This window comes from Sparus aurata, chromosome 14 (genome assembly GCF_900880675.1).
Source record: "Sparus aurata chromosome 14, fSpaAur1.1, whole genome shotgun sequence".
Taxonomy (NCBI): domain Eukaryota; kingdom Metazoa; phylum Chordata; class Actinopteri; order Spariformes; family Sparidae; genus Sparus; species Sparus aurata.
In genome coordinates, this window is record NC_044200.1 from 17,871,342 (window position 1) to 17,891,964 (window position 20,623).

Below are 20,623 nucleotides of genomic sequence, written 5' to 3' on the forward strand. Positions count from 1 at the left end.
AGGATGGGATCGGCGTCTGATACTGGAATCATTTACACTCGAGGAAAAGCATGTTATTATCCGGAAAAGTGTTGGTCTTCAACTAAGAGGCTTTAAGATATTGCTTTTATATCTCATTAATTCAGTTAATGTTGATCCTTTCTGTCACATGATAGCTGAACTGGAATTTACCTATTTTGGGACTGCACCTTGAGTCAAACCTTCTGGTATGACCTTGCCTCAATGGGTTTTTAAAATAACAAAATAAATCCTCAGGTTTGTATTGCTATATGTTATTTGTTCTGATGTAACAAAATGTCTGTAAATAAAAAGTTGATGAAAAAGATACATTAAAACACTGCACAACAACAAAGCTGGAAAAAAAAACAGATCCTTGTGTGAAACTGTCAACCTGTTTTGACAATAAAGTTGTTTTAAAAATGGCAACGCCTTCACATTTTTCTCTTCTTGGCACTTTGTTGAATTCAAATAAAGTTTAAGAGAGAACACAAAGGCCCTTTACACTGTTAACGCTGCATTTAACCCAGTAATGATCCATAATGATTAATTGAATATAGAATTGCATTTATTTATTGTTTATGAATAATAGTTCCGCATTATATCTATGTGTACATAGCTTAATGCATTGTGGATGTGGCTTCAGACTTCCATCTACTTTGTAAATGTTTGCCTTCACAATAAAATGTTCCTTTAGTGCCATCTAGTGTTTAAACCGAGGATATAAACATGCGTTGCTCTTTCAAAAAGCGCATTAATAGATTGATTCTGTCATCATAAGTTCAGAAGGCAATTTTAGTAAGTTACTTCTATTGATGGTATGCACTTTGATAAAAACAAGAATAACCATTCTATATTAAAATACACCCCAGAGAAGCACTGGACATGATTTTCCTTCAGAAACATGATATTATTATAAAAACACAATTGTAAAATGTATTTATTTATTCTATTTTCTTTCATTTTATTCTTATTTTGTCACCTGTAGTATATACACACTCCTTACATAGCCCTCATATTATTCATATTTATACTGTTTCAATACCTGTTGTATTTATTATTATATGTTTTTATTATTCTATCATATGAACCAGCTGATCAGTCTGTATGCATATCCTCACATACAATACAAAGACATGCCCCTTATATTTACATTCATACAGTGAAATTATCCTATAGTATCATATTTACACTGTGCAACTTTAATTTGCACATTTCCTGCCAATCCTAGTCCCTGTGCAGTTATATTTACATAATTGTATTCTCAGAAATGTGTGAATGACAACTGCGTACAATTCTCAGTCACGTCTGTGTATGCTTCTTTCTATCATATTGTCTTTATTTTGAATCTATGATCACTTGTTTTTAACTTCTTCGGTGTGGGATCAGTAAAGTCTGATCTCATCTTACCTCTCCTTGCAAACGATTTTAAGGGGCACAAAACATGATTAAATCGCGTTTGAATGGAGGAAACTGCTTTTTCTTGTCTGCTGTCTCACTGTGAGGGGATGTGACCAGGGGATCCAACAGCAGCCTGCAGCACCGAGACTTCAGCTGCCACGTATGAAGAGGAGGAGCGAGCTGGAGGGAAGGAGCAGCCCCTCCCTGCTGCTGCTCAGCTGGGACGCTTGCAGAAAGTTTGCATCAGTTTTTTTTTTTTAAGAACTGAATCAGCATTTATTGTTTAGTGTTACACCCACGAAATTCGTACAACAGACTGATGTAAGTCAGTAACACACAGATTCATTAAGTTTAGAACCCTCCTGTCGTTCTATTCTATCAAATCAAGTGACTTAAAAGTTAAAGGAGCCTAATTTCATGTTGAAAGTTTTAGGGAAAAACTCAGTAAAGGTGTTTTTTGGGGATTTTTTTTGGCACCACAGAGATGCTTCTGCAGAAACGTCCCTCTTGTTTTTTGGGGTGGAAAATGAAATTAAAGTGGTGGATCAGAATTCTGATGTAAAAATGGAACACCCAATCCCCGATCGCGTAAGAGCAGTAGAAGTAATTCATTGTTTCGTTCTGTTTTTTAAGTCGTCAAATTTGGACCCTCGCAGAGGCTGTGGAGAACATGGGACAGCCCCCATCCGCATACCTCGACGCACAGAGCCCCGCTGAAAGACACGACGCGCTCCCTGATACGCTGCTGCTCCGGCTTGTGGGCCTGGACTGGAAACATCCTCCATCCACGACTGCAAAAAAAAAAAAAAAAAAAAAAGCCCAACACTCACTCACTCACACTACCACAAGCACATCACACACAATCTCTGCGAGCTCCCCTACACACACTGAAGATGACTGCGAAAAACCGACACAAGAGCAGCTCCGGCGAGAAGAGCCCCGCATCCAGCCAGGATGATGCCAAGAAAAGCCCGAAGATCAGCAGCAGCAGCAGCGGCAGCAGCAGTAACGGGGTGAGTGGCCCCGCTCCTCAGGGGCCGCCACGGTCGGGGAGCTGCCTCGCTCTTGTAGCCTCCACTTTGTTTTACATCGCGTTGATAGGCGCTGTGGGCTTCGCTGCCTTCTATCTGCAGCAGGTCGTGGAGGAAATGCGCACGACGAGCGCCGGGCAGGAGGAGAGCGCACGGCTGAGCGCGGAGCTGGGCAGTAAAATGGACAGTGTGGTTCAACAGGTAGGTGGAAAAAAGTGACATGATTCAGTGGGAGTGAGACGAGAAGTTGTGTGAGTGACAGAAGTGACTTTACACCACTTGTAGTTCGTGCATTAATTGTTGTTTTTTGGTCAGAGGTGGTGACTTTTGTGTGCCATTACATAACCGTCCATATGATGTACTGTATGTTCTGGTGGGGGGTGGGGTAGGATAGGTGAGCCTCAGTGATGGATTTCTAACTTTCCACTTAAACGTTTTAATTGAGAACGAGTCCACAAAAGTAGAATTAAAAGTGTCAGACTTCTCCATTTCTACATTATTCTCTGTTTTCTTTTGTTTGAGAAGAACGGATGCGCAGGAAAGATGAGGACGAGAGCACGCTTTGTTCCATGGAGTACATACACTGGAACAAAATAAGCAATTATGTCTGATTATCGGTCTCTTTTCTCACTAATAAAATTTGAAAACGTTTCTCATTGGTTGTACATAAATGCCCACGCAAACTAAAGCACATAGTTGAAAGTTCTGTCCTGTTTCATTCATTCTTTCCTCGTTTCCCTGTCGATGCTCTTCAAGGTAAAAGACCGTGTATAACCAGTCTGATCTACACTCAGGATCTAGTCGCCTGCAGCTATGTACCATCGCTGACTCGAGCTATATGATGACTCATCTCTATCCAAGCAAACGTTCAGGTGTAACTGAAGTCACAGAGACGCCATTCACCCCATGACATGACACTGTACCATCGACATGAGTTTGAAGCTGTTATATTAAGGTCAAAAAGTTACATGATGTCGCTTTAAATTTTTTTTTAGTTGTAATGTTTTGCTACAAGTTATTTTGCAAGGCAGCAGCACAGACCATCTTCAATAGGTTGGTTAGATAGGTCTCACTGCAGACTGACATCCGTATAAATTCTCAAAACCAATCACACCTGGACCAATAAAGTCACATCAATCAATCAGTCGACCAAAAGGAAACGTGTTGCCAACCATTTGGTCATTTGTGAATCGTTTTAGTCATTTTTTTATGCAAAAATGTCAAAACATTTTCAGGTTCTGGCTTCATAAATGTGAGGATTTGCCCCTTTTCTTTGTCTTCAACCATAGCAAATGAATAGTCTTTGTGTTTTGGGCTGTTGGCAGGACAAAAGATGTCACTTTGCACTGTTTTCAGAGTCTTTTTTAACATTTATAGAAGAAATAATAAATCGATTAATCGATAATGATAATAATCATTAGTTGCGGCCTTCCTTCACAGGAATTCATCACAGTATTGCCGTTTTTTCCAATCATATTGTGTTAAAGTGGATTCTGTATGTTTCCCTCGTTACACAGGTGGAGTCTCTAGCGAGTGTCGTGGACGGGCTGGAGTCATCACTGAAGATCACACGGGTGGAGCTGGAGGGCTCCATCAGCCGCATGAAGAGGGGCGAGGTGGAGACCAGGAGGGTGGAGGAGGCCCTCCAGAGGCTCCAGAACGATCTACTCAGGGACCTCTCAGAGGGCATCAGCGAGGTGAAGGAGGCCCGGGAGAGGGACTTCTCCTCTCTGGAGAAGACTGTGGAGGAGCGTCTGGCCGAGGCGAGTCAGTCCATCAAGGCCAGCGTGGCGGAGTTCACCGAAGCTCAGGGCGAGGCGCAGAGCCAGCTGGCTGACCTCAAGGCGCGCCTGGGCGACATGGAGGACCCTGCCCTCATCAAGCAGGAGCTCACTGCCATCGTTGATGCTGTAGCTGAAATCAAAACGGCCAAAGAGGCTTCTGACAGCTCGGCCGACTCACTCAGGGAGCAGATCGGTGCTGTGAGGGCGGAGCTCCAGACCCGTAACCAAGAGGTAGCCTCGCTTTCTCAGGAAGTTGAAACAGTGAGGTCAATGGTGCAGGAGACCATCGGGAGTCTGAGGCAGTCGCTGACTGAAGCTGAGGCCAGCGTCCAGGGTCTGAAGGTCAGAAGCGACACACTGGAGAGCAGCGTGGAGGATGCGGTGGAAGCTGCCCGTAATGCGGAGAGGAATGCGAACGAAGCAGCCGCTCAGGTCAAGAAGCAATCAGATGACCTGGAGGTCAGAGTCAAAGCATCAGAGGAGAACGGAGACTCACTGTCTGCATCAGTATCAGACATCAGCAGCAAAGTAGAGACACTGCTCACCACTGTGGCTGATCAGGAGCAGGCTGTGGAGAGAGTCAAAGCGGGCCTGCAGGGGGAGATGGAGGCCCTAAAGGGCAGCTTGGTGGAGATCCAGTCCAACATGGCTGCAGCAGAGGGCTTGGAGAAGAGGCTCAGCACTCTGGAGGGCAGCAGCAGCAGCGTGAAGCCAGAGCAGCTGCAGAGCTTAAAAAGCATGGTGGACGGCCTCGAAAAGAAAGCAGCCAAGCTAGAAGGCCACGATCAGGCGATCGCTTCCCTGCAGAAGGCCCTGCAGCAGACCACACGGACACTGGCCGACATATCCAAAGCTAAGACGAAGAAGTAGGTGGTTTTACATGAGCAGAGCGACATCAGATTACCTAAACAGACAATAACGCTTCCTAAAGGGTGAACATAACCCAACCTTTCCTGTTTTCATGAAGAATTGGTTCTTAAACTTGATGGCTGATGTCACAATGTTGCACATTTTGGTAGAAAAAGTAGCCAGTGTGAGGAGAAAAGCCGGACTGCTGATCTGTGAATTCAAACCCAAACTCATCTGCACTGTATTTTTTATTTTTTTTCTAATGTTGTCTTTTGTTACAGTTTTACCTGCAAATGCTGTTTTGTTTTTATTTTTGTTTTAAACCAACTGAATGCAAAAATAATGAGCTCCTTTTGAGCACTCCTTTGTTTACTCACCGCCTTTTTTTTTTTTTTTCTAGAAGAATAAAAACTCTTGTTGACTCAAAGCTGTGAAGAGTTATTTCTCGCCTTCAACTGTTAAATCATTGGGTGACACTTTGATTGAGTGGGTGGGTGTGAGTGTTAATTTACAACTATGTAGGCGTGATATCTCTCCAAAGGGAGGCTTCAATCTCGTTAAAACCCCCCCAAAAAAGGAATTCCATCTCAATTGCATGATCTATATTCTCCTACGAGGTCGACTGAACTGAACGCCGTGTGCTGGGCTCACACACCGACGGGTAACGTGTCATTTTCCTCCCCCAGGTGTTCTGCAGGAAATGTGCATCCTTGCTCAACAACTTGTACAGGGGCTTCAAAGTGATCTATTTAGCTGGAAGGCACCTGGGTTCAGACAAATTAGAGAGTTTCTGGCCGAGATGAAACACAGGTTTACAGGAAACAATAGGTTCGGGCCGGGATGAGATAACCCTCTGAGGAGAGGAAAGACTTTGAAATTATCAGCACCCAGGGAGGAAGACGTCTCTGGGAGACCCATCTCACAAGTCTGTCTGAGTAGATACGCATCGGCTCGATACACACAAGTGTTTCAAGGCAAACTGCAAATTAGATTCTGGGCTTCCTGGATGAAACAGATTGATAGATGCACCTCGGTGTTATTCGATTAGCTGTTGTAATGATGAGAGCGGCTTAGCTCGTGGAGCGAGTTAGGTTCCTGCGATGGTTAAGGCGCGACACCCCACAGGGCTCATCTCGCAAACTCTCACTCTGTAACAAAAGATTTAATCACGAAGATCTGTTAATCAGTGTGAAACGGTTTGTCTCAGCTCAGTCAAACTCTATCACCGTGAGTGTGTTTGCTCCCTGCACACCAGTTTAATTGATGAAGATCAGCTCTGGCGTTGAAAAATGGCCCAAACCTTTTTTGCAGATGTCACAGTGAAGTTAACCTTTGACCTTTAGAAAAATTAGTTGTCATCGCTTCACCAGTTTATGCTATTAGATATATAATGTTGAACTGTCATATTAATTGTTGAGAAATGACCAAAAATGTGACCACCAGTCGAAATCAGTTCATCAAAAATTGTTTCATTCATATGAAACCTTCTATGCTGCTGTCTTGGCCCTAGTAAAAGAGATTCTGAATCTCAAAGGGAATCTCCCTTGTAAGATAAAGGTAAAATAAAAACAATGTCACATAAAAACTTACATGTTCACGCAAAACTCAAAAGAAGAACCAAGGACATTACATTCATCGTATGGGGAAACAGATCATAATGTGGCATCAGAACCTGTTTACAATATCAAAACAATTCCCCCCCCCCCCCCCCCCCCCCCCGTGAATCTCAGCCAGGTTAATCTAACATAGCTGGACGGGAGCCAGAGGGGAAACAATCTCATTCACAAACTTCAAAACAATGTTCCACCTTTTAGAAATGCTGACAAACCAGCTGCCAGGTTGTTCACTCTCATACTCTTAAATGGGTTAGTGTAACCAGCGCTGTGCTTTAAGGCTGTCCACACAATCAGAGTTTGGTAGACAAAGGTTCACATTTATTTCATTTTTCTTAAAAGGTTCACTTCAAACAATAAACAGTAGCGTGACAGTTGTAACGGCCTTAATTTGTCTCCACTCGTCTGAGGTCGCTCATGCCGGCCGGTGCGTCTCTCCTAAATCAGATAAATCTGCTATTTCACTAACCTGTTTCGTGGTAACACTTAAGTCTCCCTCTACTGCAGTGAGGTTAGCTAATGTCTGTCTGAGCTCAGCGATCTCCTGCTCTCTATTAGTCAGATCCTCCGCCAGTCTTCCTATCCGCAGGGTCAGATCTGACAGCTGAGGCTCAAACCCCCCAAAGTCTCTCTTGATGGCAGCGACTTTTGGCTTCAGGTCGCTGGCGAAGGTGACCGTTCTTATCAGGCGGGCTCTGCTGCTCTCCAGCTCCCTCAAACGCTCGGAGATCTGCTTGTCGGTGGCGGTGAGCTCCGGGAGACGTTTGCGGAGCTGCTCTATGGCCCGGGTGTTGCTTTCGGATGAAGAGCGGAGGTTTGTGATCCGGTCAATGCTGCTGGCCAGCACATCTCCGATACGTTTGACCATGCTGTGCTCCACCTGGGTGGTCTTGTCCTCCAGCTCCCCCAGATGTGTCAGCAGGGTCTCCAGCTCAGACTGCAGGCCGTCCATCCTGCGCACATCTGTCCTCACTGACGCGACCTACAGGGGTAGTATGCAGTCTGTTTTATTTACGTTTTACAGCATCTAAACTATTTTATAGGCATCTGGAATCACATTCGGTGTGATAATAAATGCCCTGACAACAGAACAATCTGACAGACCTTATTGGTGAAGTCCTTCGCGATGGCCGAGGTGCGCTCTTCGATCTGTCCCACGGCGTCCTTCAGAGCGCTCAGGCTGGTCTGAAGATGAGCTCGTTTCTCCGTCAGCCCTGAAGCCCACTCCTTCAGCCGGCCCACGTCCTGCTCGAAACCCTCCAGCTGGGTCTGCAGAGCCCCGCGCCGACCCCCGAGACTCTCCAGCATCGGCTGCACGATTTCACACTGAAACAGGGCACAGAGGGAATGGATTGATAGATGCAAATACGACATGTTTGGTATTTAGGAGGTAAATCAGACATTATAAGACTTTTTTTCAGGGTTACGTCTTCATGAAAAACACAGAAAGTCGTGCGTCAAAACAAATTTATACAAATGAGACCTTTTTCAATAAAAAAAATGTGACTTTATTAAATATGAACTATGATTGTCATGATTTCAACATGTCATCAAAAACATGAAGCTTTATAATAGACCTACAAAAGCTACTCCCGTAACAAATCGGAGGTGACACTGACACCAGGTAGTTTAGAGCTGCAACAACCAGCTATTTTCATTATCATCATCAATCATCTTCATATCTTCATAACAGACGCAAACAGCAGTCCATCACTTTAAAGTCTTACGTTTAGTATTAAATAAGAAAGAAAAACAGCCAATCTGCAAAGTTCAGAGTCTAGAACTAGAGAGTTGGAAACTTCATATGGATCAATCGCTTGTTTGTTTCAGCTCTCAGGTTGTTACTTTTGGATAGGCAGACTGCTTGCTGCTCTGATTTAATAAAAAAGTTTGTTTTTTTTCAATCAGATTATATTCTTACGGTGGTGGTGTTTTCCTTATACTGAGTTTCCCTTAAATTAAATATAAAAAAATTGTAATATATTGAACTGTGACCCATGCGTTGTGATACATAACGTATTGCCAGCCCTTGTAATGCGGCATTTATACAGTTAATAAAGAAACCTTTAAGTGTCACTCCACATGAAACAAACATACAAATACATTCTTGATTGTGCTTGTGTAATACAGTGCTCGTTTACAAGAGTTTATATTGAAATCAGGGAACTTTTACGCCTTGAAACTGAGGTACACACTTTGACAAACATTTTTACTGAACTTTGACAGCAAATATATACAGAGGGCCACTCCCTTTCCCCCAGTGACTCGAACAATGACATCATTCAGTGAGGTCACCATAAAGAAGTTGAGCTGTCTCGTCAACTTTTCCCTCCCACTCTTCCTCCTCCTCCTCCTCCATCCATCCTTCTTCCTCCAGAGTGTCAGAGTCTTTTTCCACCCTATTTTCCTTCAGCACCATGGTGAGCTCACGGACCGCCTCTTTAACCACAGACAGCTCATTCTTCATTTTCAGGATGCTGTTTTGAGCCTGCAGGGTGTCCAGCTCCTGTCTCATCTCCAGGATTTCACTGAGCGCTTTCAGCATGCTGTCCTCAGTCCCAAACACCTGTAACGTCACCTCCTCCAGACGTTTCTCCGCCCCGCTCAGATCCACACCCAGCCTCAGGATGGAGCGCACTGCCTCCTCCACCTGCGGCAGGAGCTGTTCACACTCCTGCGCCCGGGGAATGTGCTCCTGGAGCTGAGAGCTGAGCTCAGCCTCCATCTTGCTCAGGCTGCTGATCTGCCCCTCCAGGTGGTGGATCTGCTTGGTGTTCCAGTCCAGCTGACCCTGCGCTCGCTTAATGTCTTCTTCTTCAGTGCGCTCCATAGCTCGGGCATTCCTCCTCGTGCTGTCCTCGAGCTCTTCCAGCTTCTCTGCCAGCAACCGGGCCTTCCGCTCAGCCTCGTTCACCCGCTCGGTGGCTCCAGCGTGAGACTCCCTGGATTCGGCCTTGAGGGCGACCAGGTCAGTGGTGATGGCAGCCAGGCGCTCCTGCCACGTCTCCGTCACGTTGAGGAAGTGGGCGTTGACGGCCTGCAGGTCACGGGAGGCGGAGTTCTCGTCGGCTTGCATCGACGCAACAGCGGTGTGGAGGGTGGAGATGTCCTGCTGGAGTCGTGTTGCCAAGGAGACGGTGGAGAGCGCCTCCTGTAGGTCGTCCTCAGAGGCGGCAAGCTGCAGCCGCAACACAAAACAGGAGGGCTGTTTCTGTGGGAGCTCTACGGTCCTCAGCATTCATATATAATAGATACAGTGCAGCATGCATACAGGAAGATCATGTATACAATAGAAGTGAACTGAATTGAAGATCACAGAAATGTGGATACTAGAGATGTAAGGAAGATGCAAGAAGTAGTTTTTCTTATACTTTCAGAGAGCAAAGAAAATGTAGCATGCAGAGGGTTTATATGATGTGTTCATATTCATTTTAGTTGTGACCATTGACAATAAAGCAAAGTCTGCAGGCTGCCATGAGTTGCACATGTTTATGAGCTATTAAGTGTTTTTTTTTCCCTTTGTTTGTCCCATTTGAATATTTTTTAAGGGAGTGAATAGGTAAAATGATGCAGAATTTCACAAGAACACCAAGGATACAAGAAAAGTTATAGCAAAAAACTGTTCTGAGGTTTGCAACCAATCATTTACCCTTATTCATTACCAACCTAATTAAAACTATCAAATGACAAATGCTTGTCTTTTATTTTTTTTTACTTTAAAAGATAAATTAAATTCTTACATTTTTTACACATTAAAGTGTGCTAACAGGTCTTGGGGAGTATTACTGTGTAAGTAGTATAAAACCTTTTATGGCTCCAGAGGAAGCTGCATGTAATCTGAAAAAATGATATGATGCATTGTGGGTAATGTAGGCACAGTCTGAACAGTCAGCTTCAGTCATTTCTAAAGCGAAGATGTGATTTGCTTATTCGAGCTTCTAAATTCTAACATTTCTTTGACATTTTATAGACAGTTGATCAAATTATTGTGAAAATGATCTGCAAATTAAAGGATGAATTCATACAAAAATTATAATTCAGTCGTCTACTCAGCTTCATGCTGATGGAATGTCAGGAGACGTTTTGCAGTATACAAAACATTTCTGGAGCTTGGTGAACTTTTCCTTTAATCCATAACTAGTTGCTGTCCTAAAGGGTTGATTGATAATGTCTTGGGTTTTTTTTTAAGTTTGGTGAAATGACCCTTTAGAGCTCCATCCATCCAGGCAGCTCCTCCACTTTGACCCAAACGTACCTTTTTGGAAACCTTCAGGACTTCTTCCTCCATGTCGAACAGGTTTGAAGTCTTTCCGTGTAATAAACTGTACTTTTCTTCAATTCTGGAAAACCTCTCATTCTGCTGCAGCACCACCCTGAAGCCAAGAGACATCAGAACTTTAGCAGAGGACAAAAAACCTCAAGAAAATTGCAGATATTAGGATTGTTGCCTTACCAGCTCAGACCTCCGCACACTGCCAGCGACAAAACGCAGATAACACTTCTGATATCCAAACTCGAGGATGGTTTACTTCCAGCTTCCGTCTTCACTTTCTGAGCTTCGTCTTGTCCGTTTCTAGTCGAGGATTCAGACACTTCATCACTTTGTTTCTGTGACTTCTTCCTCTGCTTTACTTCAGCAGGCATTTTAGCACACTGGCACCTTTACTTTGAAGGAATTCAACGGGCCTAACTGTAAATTAAAAGTCAAAACAACTATTCTTTAAGTTGCAGAGTAAAACAAAACACTTCTTTCACAGGTAAATACATAATGTAGGATACTAAAATGGTATAAAAGTCTTAGCTAACTGCTACGTTTGGAGTATTTCACCGCTGTAACATCCCTTTAGCTTAAACCCGTTCCTTGGAAAAATGCCGCTTTCAAGTGCTCGTCGTAAGCTTGTAAATACTAACACTAATAACGAGATTTCTTCATAAAAAACACAAAAACACTAACCCCTAGATGAGTATTTGGTGACACAACTGTTTTAAAATAGAAATAGCAATTTTCAGTCGCGTTTGCCAGTTAGTTCAACCGTTAATCGCCAAACTCTCATAAATCCGACTACGTAAGAGGGTACCTAAAGGCCTCAGCCAGCCACGTAGGCGGCTGCCAGTTTTTGTTCCTGAAGGAGGCCATGCTGGATTAATGCTAATGGGTGCTCATAATGAGGTCTTTAAAGTACATTTATATTAATTCATCAATCGACTAATTGATTATTTAAACAGGCAGCGTTAATCGTTCAAGTAATTCATTAAGAAAAAAATACCCAACATCTCCTGATTTGAGCACTAAGTGAAAATTTGCTGATTTTCTGTTTTATCGATGTAAACAGTGTTGAAAAAAACTACCCAAAAGTAATACTTTAGTGGAAGTAAAGATAAGTAAAGATTTATTCTGGTAAAAGTGATCCATACATAGTAATTAAATACTTGAGTAGTCTTAGAGGTATAAGACATCTGAAGATGTCCACTCTGACTTTTTTCAATTGTCTTCTAAACCAAACAAATCAATAAATCACACAAAGAGAAACACACATTCATGTGTAGTGTAGGCAAGAAATTGACCAGGCAAAAACAGGTTAAGCACAAGCCATTTATTTGGCAGGTTTCGAAAAACTCTTACTTAGATTTTGAATGTCAAAATAAATCTAAACTTGATTATCAGTAGCTTTTTATAAATGGTAATTGAAGGCCACATACAATATTGTATGTAGCACTTCTCAGCCTACTGTACAGTTATCTCTTATTCCTTTATCATCAAATTAGTGTATGGGTTCCAGCTGTCTTGTATTCAGGATGTGTAAGCAATTAACTACAAGGGCCATGCAAACTACACCAGCTACTATTCTTTCATGTTACAATATTCAACAGCAGAAGACACCAACAGTCTTACAAAGATCAACAAAATACAAAAATGGACACAACGTCAAAGTAGAGGCAACCGCAATACAGTACATTCAAAAAGCAAAAGCTGCCATGTGCAACTTCTAAAAAATTATGTGCAAAATAGGGTAACTAGAGGACTCCACGGTATTGCAAAATGAGGGCGCGTGTATTAGAAATCTTTGGACTAAGGCAAAGAGTGATGGAGTAAACAAACTTTCACTTCGCCCTCTTCTTTTAGCGTATTCAACACCACAAACTCCTGAGAAGCAAGAATAACAAGTACAGAAATTGCTCAGTAATATAATCATCCTGTTCCCGATCAGGGCTGTAAAACCTCTAGTTTCTAAAAGTCTGCACAACTACATATCTGAGGATACATTTTTCTTTTAGCATTATGGCTAACTTTATCTAAATGCTAAAGCACAAGCCATATCTACTCCATACCAAATCCATGATTGGATATCAAGCTGCTAACTCACACTTTAGCACCACCTGTAGTGCTACTTGTTACGCATCAACAGCTCAGTTACATTTGACAGAATTAATGACCTTGGCAGTATGTTACAGCAACAAAAACAAACTGAACTGAATGAAAATGAAGGTTTGAAATGGATTGTTGCATTCATATCAAGTGGACATGTGTTGCTGTATAGTGGGGCCTGAAAGCTACAAAGTGGTCCCACTGCATCAGCGAATTCTTGAGTTCAAGAGAAGTATAGTGTGTGCCTTTAAATTAAATACAAACCAAAGTATGTAAACCCAAACTCTAACAGAAAACAGCTCAAATTCAACCCCCCAAAATCCATAAAAAAGGCACTGTCTAAATTAATTTAAGATAAGCTAACAAGCTGCTGGCTATAGCTTTATGTTGAACGGACAGATATGAGAGTGGTATCAATCTTCTCATCTAAAACTGGCCAAGAAAGCAAATCGTTATTTTTCCCACAATGTCAAACCTTTCCTTCAAACTTTTAGGTTACATGCCATCTTGTCTTTTTGTGACTACAGACGAATGCCCTATGAAAACAAAGAAAAACATATGCAAGATAATGAGGCTTATGAGCTAAATTTACAGAACGGATATTATACGCATTAAAGAAATGCATATATGTGGTCCCCCAAGGCCTCTTTATCAGATTTTGGTCCTGTGTTTGAAAAAAGGAAACATAAGTGCACTTTGGGGACGGAAAGGACACTTTCAAATCTCCAGGAATGTGCAAAAAAAAAAAAGAAAAAGAAAAGAGCACAAAACGACACCGCAAAGACGAGCGAGAGTATTTATACTAATTAGAGGTTTTTTCTGGCCTCATTAACTATTGGAATGAAAACGCAAACCCCATCTTCATAACACCATAAACCTTCTCAGACTGCTACATTAAGCATTTCTAGATATTTGAACCCCCCCCCAGACCTTTCAAGCAATAAAGTAATAGACAGCAAACTAAACATCCTTCATAACTAAACTTTAGACATAAATCTCCCTTCAAGATGCCTTATAGGAAACATAATTCCTTCGAAAACGTTGTGCTTCGGCCATCTTGGTTCTAACAGCGGCTGTATGTACATTATGTCATAATAAAAAACTAGATATAGATGTATACAGGGTAATTTTTGGGTGCATTCTGATGGCGTCATAGAGCAGATTTGCCCACAGCACTGACTGATCTTTGTCCTTCTTTCGCTCCTCAGATGGGCGACCGTCGCACACTGGGAGGGCGACTTTAAGAGCACGGATCCAGGAGAAGACGCACCATGACTCAGGAGCTATAGTGATCCTGGAAAAATAACAAAAAAACATTATTAAAAATTAAATTTATGCTACAAGACATTTGCTTAATTCAAGCAACATACTTCTTGACCGACCTGAATTGTGCTAACGACACCACTGGCCATGACAGAGAGTCTCCCCGCGACGGAGCGCACTCCCAGTTTGAGCTGCGACATGTCAGGAGCGCTGGGCAGCACGCTGGTCAGACGGTACGAACTCGCTGTGTGCAGGGGACAAACACAGCGAGAGTCAATTGTGGCACATATTAGTGATAATATGTGGTCCTGACCTGTCTTATGAGTCTTGTTTAGATTTTCTGCCTCTAACACTTAAGAATTTGTACAATGAATGAATTCAGAGTTTAAATCTATTGACAAATAAAGGTTTTGGGAACTTATAGACTGCAGTAGCAGTTGTCAGGAGAGTTCTGGTTCAGGGTCTTTAAGCAGGTCGTGTCAGGAGGAAGCTCCTCAGCTGCACCGACAGTGTAACATGAGATTCTTTACAGGCTAATTTAATTCTCTTGCCTCATCTAATTCATGAAATAGTCCTTATTGTGCAATTTCCCGTTAAATCATCCGCTCATTATTTCAGTTATAGAGCAAACAGAATTGCTCTAATGACACATTGTTGGTGTTCTTATCACTGTTGTGCAAAATGGAGCATTAAATAGCAATGTAGGGATTATGCTAATGATCAAATCTTCATGAAAAGTGGCATTCAAATGTTCCTGCATGAGGCTCCAAGTGTCTTTTGGTGATTACAGAGGCATGTGTTCATATTTATCAATAACGCTAATTAAAAATGGTAAGTAAATCACTCATTGAATTGTTTTTTAAAAGGCAGGGATGGTGCAGCAGTCTCTTACCGGCCTGTTTCTTTGGATCATCAAAGAGGTCTGCTGAACTGATAGAAGAGCTCCCAGCAAATCTTTCCAGTTGTGTTTTGGCCTCGTACTGAAGAACAGAATTACAAAAGCTATGACTACACCATAAAAAATGATCACTGCAGTACAGTACATGTTATTCAAGTGCAATCATTTTTTAAATTGGATTCTCAGGCATTGAATTGGTTAAAGAATGATCAGCTCTCGTTTGTCTCCATTTGGCCACAGATTGTTTTATCATTGGTGTTTTAAATTATTTCTGTGAATTAGTCTCTGAAGCATGTAAACAAATTGTTTTTGGAATTAAAAAACTTATTCTAAAAAACTTTACATTTATTATCAGGACATGTTGTCATTGTGTACCTCAGAGTTATCTTGTTTTCCAAAGTACATGTCAGATGAGATGGCTTTCACGTCTCCAAACTTCATCCGAGCTTCTCCCGTATCTACGACTGGTTCTGGTTTTCTTCTGGATGTGGGCCTGAAAACGGTGATCACGCATGAAAACATTTATGATTTGATGATTTACAGGTTGCACATACAATTTCAAAGAGACAATATCTCACCTTTCGTCCACTGACGTTATAGCAGAGGTCATGAAGAAATCCGGCTCTGGCTTCCTGCTCTCCTTCATCCAGCCTCCTCCCTCGCTTCGATCATCCCATCGCAAGGAGAATTTATCTGACGTTTCTGTCTGATCCTCAAACCGGGACAAACCCCTAAAGAAAGGAGACATTCATAATAATGTCAGGTAAAAAAAAAATATGCTAACTGGGATATTAATGCAGCAGGAGTCCCCTTGCTCAAGAAAAAATGACTTGGGACCTGATTGAAACTTGAGTCAAATGTCTCAGATACAACATTGTCAAAGCAGAGTATAAATACTGACATTAGCTCACAATATCATCAGAACCGATCAGAATCTGTTAAATAAGAAAATTATACATGTATGTGATACTTACCAATGTATAATATTAAATAACATATTTCTAAATTGTAACTGCAACTCCAGATTTACTTGTTTTTCCCTTTAAAATCATTGGCAAACATTTGCAGTTGGAAAAATAACTATTCCATTTTCGTCTTCTCAGCATATCAATATCAATATTAATAATGAACATGGATAAATAAAAATGAAAGCTGTATATAAAGATATGTTTTATTATAATGTTCATTATCTGACCTTGAGCTGAATGACCCTTCATCCTCATCATCCTCAGTAAACCGTTGCACTTTAGTGGTCTTGTTTCCCCGCGGATCCTCCTGCTGGATCATGTGCATGTCTGATGTCACAGAGTGAGACACTCCACTGCAGGACAATGACGAGCGCAAAAAACAAACAAACAGATATATTAATACCAATTCTCAAACTGGCTACAGGATGAAGTATTTGTCTCTTCAACGTCATACCTCCTCATGCCGAGACCCATGCCCAGTCTCTCAGCTTGCTCTTTCTTCTTCCCTTCCAACCCCTTCAACTTCTGCTCCTCCTTTTTCCTCTGCTGCTCAAGATCTTTGTAGGTCAGTCGCAGGGATGGAGCGCTGAGGAGGAGGAGTATTAGAAAATGACAAAAACAGAAACACTGAAAAATACTGAATACAACAAGAAGTGGAAAAACATCAAATAACAAGTAAAAGGAAGATATAAAATAGGTAAAAACCCTCACATGGATTCCTCAGATTGAATGTTTTTCTTGGTGGCACCAGTGCTCTCTTCTCTCTCTCTGAGCTTGTCGGCAGCTTGAGCCTGCTTCTCCAGCTCGGAGAAACTCTTGCTGCTCACCTTCTGAGCACCTAGTCCACCCTTCTTAGAGGCTAACTAGGAGCAGACAGTTTATAAAACACACCATGAATGCAAAAGTCTCGAAAGACTAATTCCTACGATAATACGTTCAGTCCAACAAGAAATTTAATAGAATGAATACATACGGTTTTCTTGGCAGCAGCTGGTTTCTTCTTGAGAAAAGAGGAAGTCTCTGCAGAAATCAAAGGAGAGTAAAGTCACATCTTACAGTTCCAAGTGTTTAAGGAAATGGAAAAATCCTAAATACGGAGATAAAGAAGCAACCTGGATTTGCTTTTGGAGAAACACTCAGCATGTCCACGCTGGGACCCTCCTCTAGATTACCTGTAATGGTTCACATAAATAAACACAACTTATGCGTGTTTTCATTTCATTGGTTTTCTATGTTGTTAAGGAGAAACAGTGAATACCATTATTGTCTTCCTCTTCTTTCGTGGTTACTGTCGTCTCTGATGTGGAGGAGCTCAGACTCATTTTGGCCATGTTCAGGTTTTCAGGAACAGTCTGGAACAACATTAAAAAGACACACATGGTGGAATTATTAATCTCCTGTCGTGGTGTTATATCCAACAAACAGATTTGTGTATAAAATCACACCTAGGCAAAAGCAAGCACACTCCTGTACCTGTGAATGCAGACTGAAGAAATCCACCTGCTTGTCGTCCGGCGATGTTGGGGAAAGAGGAGCCTGACAGTCGAGCCACAACTGTACAGAAGAATAGCAGTTAAACTGATACAGCCGTCTGCGCAGTTAGAGATAAAGCTTCTGCAAACACAGGAAGCCAACGCTGGGGGAGTTGTTTTAAGACAATAAAGAAACATGTCCGGATTACCTCAGTGCCATGGCGTCTGGTGGCTTGCGAGGCTAAAGTCTTTATCTTCTCTCTGTACAGCTGGGCAGCTCGGCTGTTGTACTTGGCATTGGCAGCGCTGGTTGTGCACCCATGTTGACTGAAAAATGACATCTGCCATAAGATCAGAAGAGATACAGGAAGCCAGTCAGGGAGAATTGCATTAAATAAAGTGTGCTTCACTCAATGATAACATTTCAATTTGGTTGATAGTGTGTTTTTATTCTGCCTTCAGGTACTGACCGCGCTGGCATTGCCTCCCACTTGCATACATCTTAGCTGAAACCAGGACCAATTAAAATCCAGCTCAGTGGACCTGGGTGACACAACAAGCAGGAGACACAGTTAGTCAGCCAACATATTTCCATCATTTTAGTGAGTTTACTGATTTTTATAAAGCAATGTCTTTAGTCTGGAAATTGGATGTATATGATATAGTAAAAACATTTTAGAGGCGGTTTACAGAAATCTTGTTGAAAGTGTTTTAATATATATGCATGGCATGGGCATGTTGAACAAGAACAGACGGGTGTGAATAACAAACATGGCCGGTAAAGTTATAGGGAAAGAGCAGCGACAATTGGAATGTATTTTCAAAATGCAGGTAAAATTGAGTGCTCAGAAAATTGTGTCCGATCAGGTTCATCCACATTTTAAAGAAGTCGTGAGACCCTAAAAAGCCACTACCAAGAACATTTACAAGAAAGTCTTTCACATCAAATGCAGTAACTCTGCTGAATTCGTAAGCATCTTTCACATTGGATCTATGTTTATTTTTATTGCCTGCACTGTGCCTGACCTGTTTACTAAAATGTGTTTTTTAACCAACCTATGAAGCCGAATGATGTCAGTGTTTGAACAAAAGTAAATGGTTTGACTGGTACAAACTGCATCTCAGGTTCCATAATAAATCTCTCCCTACCATTTGACGAAGCACAGGGATCACATTACTCCAGTGTTGGCCTCTACTAGATGTACCCAAAGTTTAACCTAAAATATAAAGACTACGCAACTCGCTGTCTCTTCCCCTAAACTTTAAAATAGTTAACCTCACTCTTACTATTAGTCGATTTAATTTAACTGATATTGATTAGTTCCAACTGAATATACGTTTTGTTACATTTGGATTTAGCTGCTAAATGCTTTTATTTTGAAGTACTTTGTAACTTGTGCTATATAGATAAGTCCTGACTCACCTGATAAAGGACAGGTGCACGCCGAGAGACCTGTGTGTGCCAGAGCAGTCTATACATAGAAATACACCATAGGTGATGCTGGCCCAGCTGGGGTTTTTGACTGAGCAGTCAAAGCAAACCTGGGATGGAAAGAGAGCAGAGGAGACGCATAGAAATAATGCATTAATTCCAAATATACACAGATATATTAATGAAGCAGTAAAGGCTTGAGTTGATATGTTCCATCTTTCTCATCTTAAAATCAATAAAACAGACGTGGAAGCAAGCAAAGTGAAGGGTGATTGTTAGATTAAAACAACAGTTGTGCAACCATGAAGGTCTGAAGTGCAGGTTTCGGTGACATTAGCTGATTTACTCAAACAGCTGTTAGTGAAGTGGGTCGGATTTCCCAGTGAAAATAGCTGAAAATAGGCACACTTCTTTTACGCCTATCATTCAGGATGTACGCACTACCGCCTTACGTTTTCTCACGTGGACCAAAGGCCTTGACGAAGCTTTAAGCAAACGAAAACTGAACCTAAACAAATAAGGCTAGCTACAAGTCAACTGTCAGAATATACAGCTAGCTAGGCTGTCACCGGTTTGGCTAACGTCGCGTCTGGTTACGGTTCACAAGTTTTCTGACAGATTACTCTCCTGGAAATGTCACCAGGGCTGCTCAAGATTTCTTTAACAACTATATCGCCACGTTTTTATCATGAAACGTATGCGTTAATTGTTGGTAAGTTTAAGCTAGCTTTGGCGTGTGTCAAAGTGCGACGTGTCAGATATTTAGTTCAGCTAACTTCCTTGTTAAAACCGTCTGCCGTTGAAAAAAACGCTCACCTTATTCGTCGGAACGGAGCGAAGCCGCTTAAAAATAGTTGAAATTTCCTGCTTGCTGGGCTCTGACATCGTTCCGCCTGTTGATAATACCTGTCTGGTCAAAGAAGTGTCATGAAACACAGCCCTGTGTTTTTTCCCCTCAATAATAACCGAGTACGACACGTAAGTAAGAGAACATCATGGGCAGGCTCTGATTGGATAACAAGTCCCCGTGGTTATGTTGTTGTAGCGAGGGCTTCTGGGTAATGTAGTTTACATTAGAAGAACGTGCTGTTTGTACGGGGGACTGAAACTGCCAAGATCAGAAAAACATAAATAGCTATTTAATTTGCCTTTGTATGTATTTACATTTGTACTAAACCATTTGATGTATTCATTTAATATGTATTTTTTTGTTCACATATTTAGATGACTTCTGTATTTTTGTTCCAATTGCAAATATATTGCAATTGTATTTTCAGGTTCACCCCGAATTCAGAACTTTTCCCAGTTCATGTCATGGATTCTCTTAAATGTCACATCACTACGCACGTATCAACACAGTTATTTTTTCACTGGCTTGGGCTGAAATTTATCCTGAGCATCCAGGAAACACTGAGGATGTTTTACAGTAACTGAATTCATAATAAGAAACATTTTTTTCTGCCCAACGTCTTATTCAATCATGGTCAAAAGTAAATATCTTTACTAGTTTTCACTTACTTGCAACCACAATTTGATTCCGTTTAGTAT

At 41.7% G+C, this 20,623-nt stretch overlaps 3 protein-coding genes across 5 annotated transcripts; 1 reads left to right on the top strand and 2 right to left on the bottom strand.

Moving 5' to 3' along the window:
• The first annotated feature begins 2,199 nt into the window (after positions 1-2,199).
• Positions 2,200-5,386, top strand: ckap4 (cytoskeleton associated protein 4). Its single transcript, XM_030439239.1, has 2 exons — positions 2,200-2,630; positions 3,947-5,386. Exons 1-2 carry the CDS (start codon positions 2,292-2,294, stop codon positions 5,081-5,083), a joined length of 1,476 nt encoding a protein of 491 aa, XP_030295099.1. The 5' UTR covers positions 2,200-2,291; the 3' UTR covers positions 5,084-5,386.
• Positions 5,387-6,974: 1,588 nt separating this feature from the next.
• ikbip (IKBKB interacting protein) lies at positions 6,975-11,731 on the bottom strand. Of its 2 annotated transcripts, XM_030439235.1 has the most exons (4): positions 11,129-11,716; positions 10,931-11,048; positions 7,780-8,001; positions 6,975-7,657 (listed from the first exon to the last, which is right to left on the bottom strand). In XM_030439235.1, the coding sequence occupies exons 1-4, from the start codon at positions 11,317-11,319 to the stop codon at positions 7,091-7,093; spliced, it is 1,098 nt and encodes a 365-aa protein (XP_030295095.1). In that variant the 5' UTR covers positions 11,320-11,716; the 3' UTR covers positions 6,975-7,090. The 2 variants fall into 2 exon arrangements, with proteins under 2 accessions (XP_030295095.1, XP_030295094.1); XM_030439234.1 differs by lacking the exons at positions 6,975-7,657; positions 7,780-8,001 and adding an exon at positions 8,160-9,853 and having other exon boundaries at positions 11,129-11,731.
• Positions 11,732-12,254: 523 nt separating this feature from the next.
• Positions 12,255-20,067, bottom strand: arfgap3 (ADP-ribosylation factor GTPase activating protein 3). Of its 2 annotated transcripts, XM_030440467.1 has the most exons (16): positions 19,892-20,067; positions 19,067-19,185; positions 18,114-18,186; positions 17,853-17,984; positions 17,645-17,725; positions 17,430-17,523; positions 17,284-17,343; positions 17,145-17,191; positions 16,883-17,034; positions 16,626-16,757; positions 16,399-16,524; positions 15,782-15,934; positions 15,579-15,696; positions 15,198-15,285; positions 14,425-14,549; positions 12,255-14,336 (listed from the first exon to the last, which is right to left on the bottom strand). In XM_030440467.1, the coding sequence occupies exons 1-16, from the start codon at positions 19,958-19,960 to the stop codon at positions 14,319-14,321; spliced, it is 1,587 nt and encodes a 528-aa protein (XP_030296327.1). In that variant the 5' UTR covers positions 19,961-20,067; the 3' UTR covers positions 12,255-14,318. The 2 variants fall into 2 exon arrangements, with proteins under 2 accessions (XP_030296327.1, XP_030296328.1); XM_030440468.1 differs by lacking the exon at positions 17,284-17,343.
• Positions 20,068-20,623: the final 556 nt, after the last annotated feature.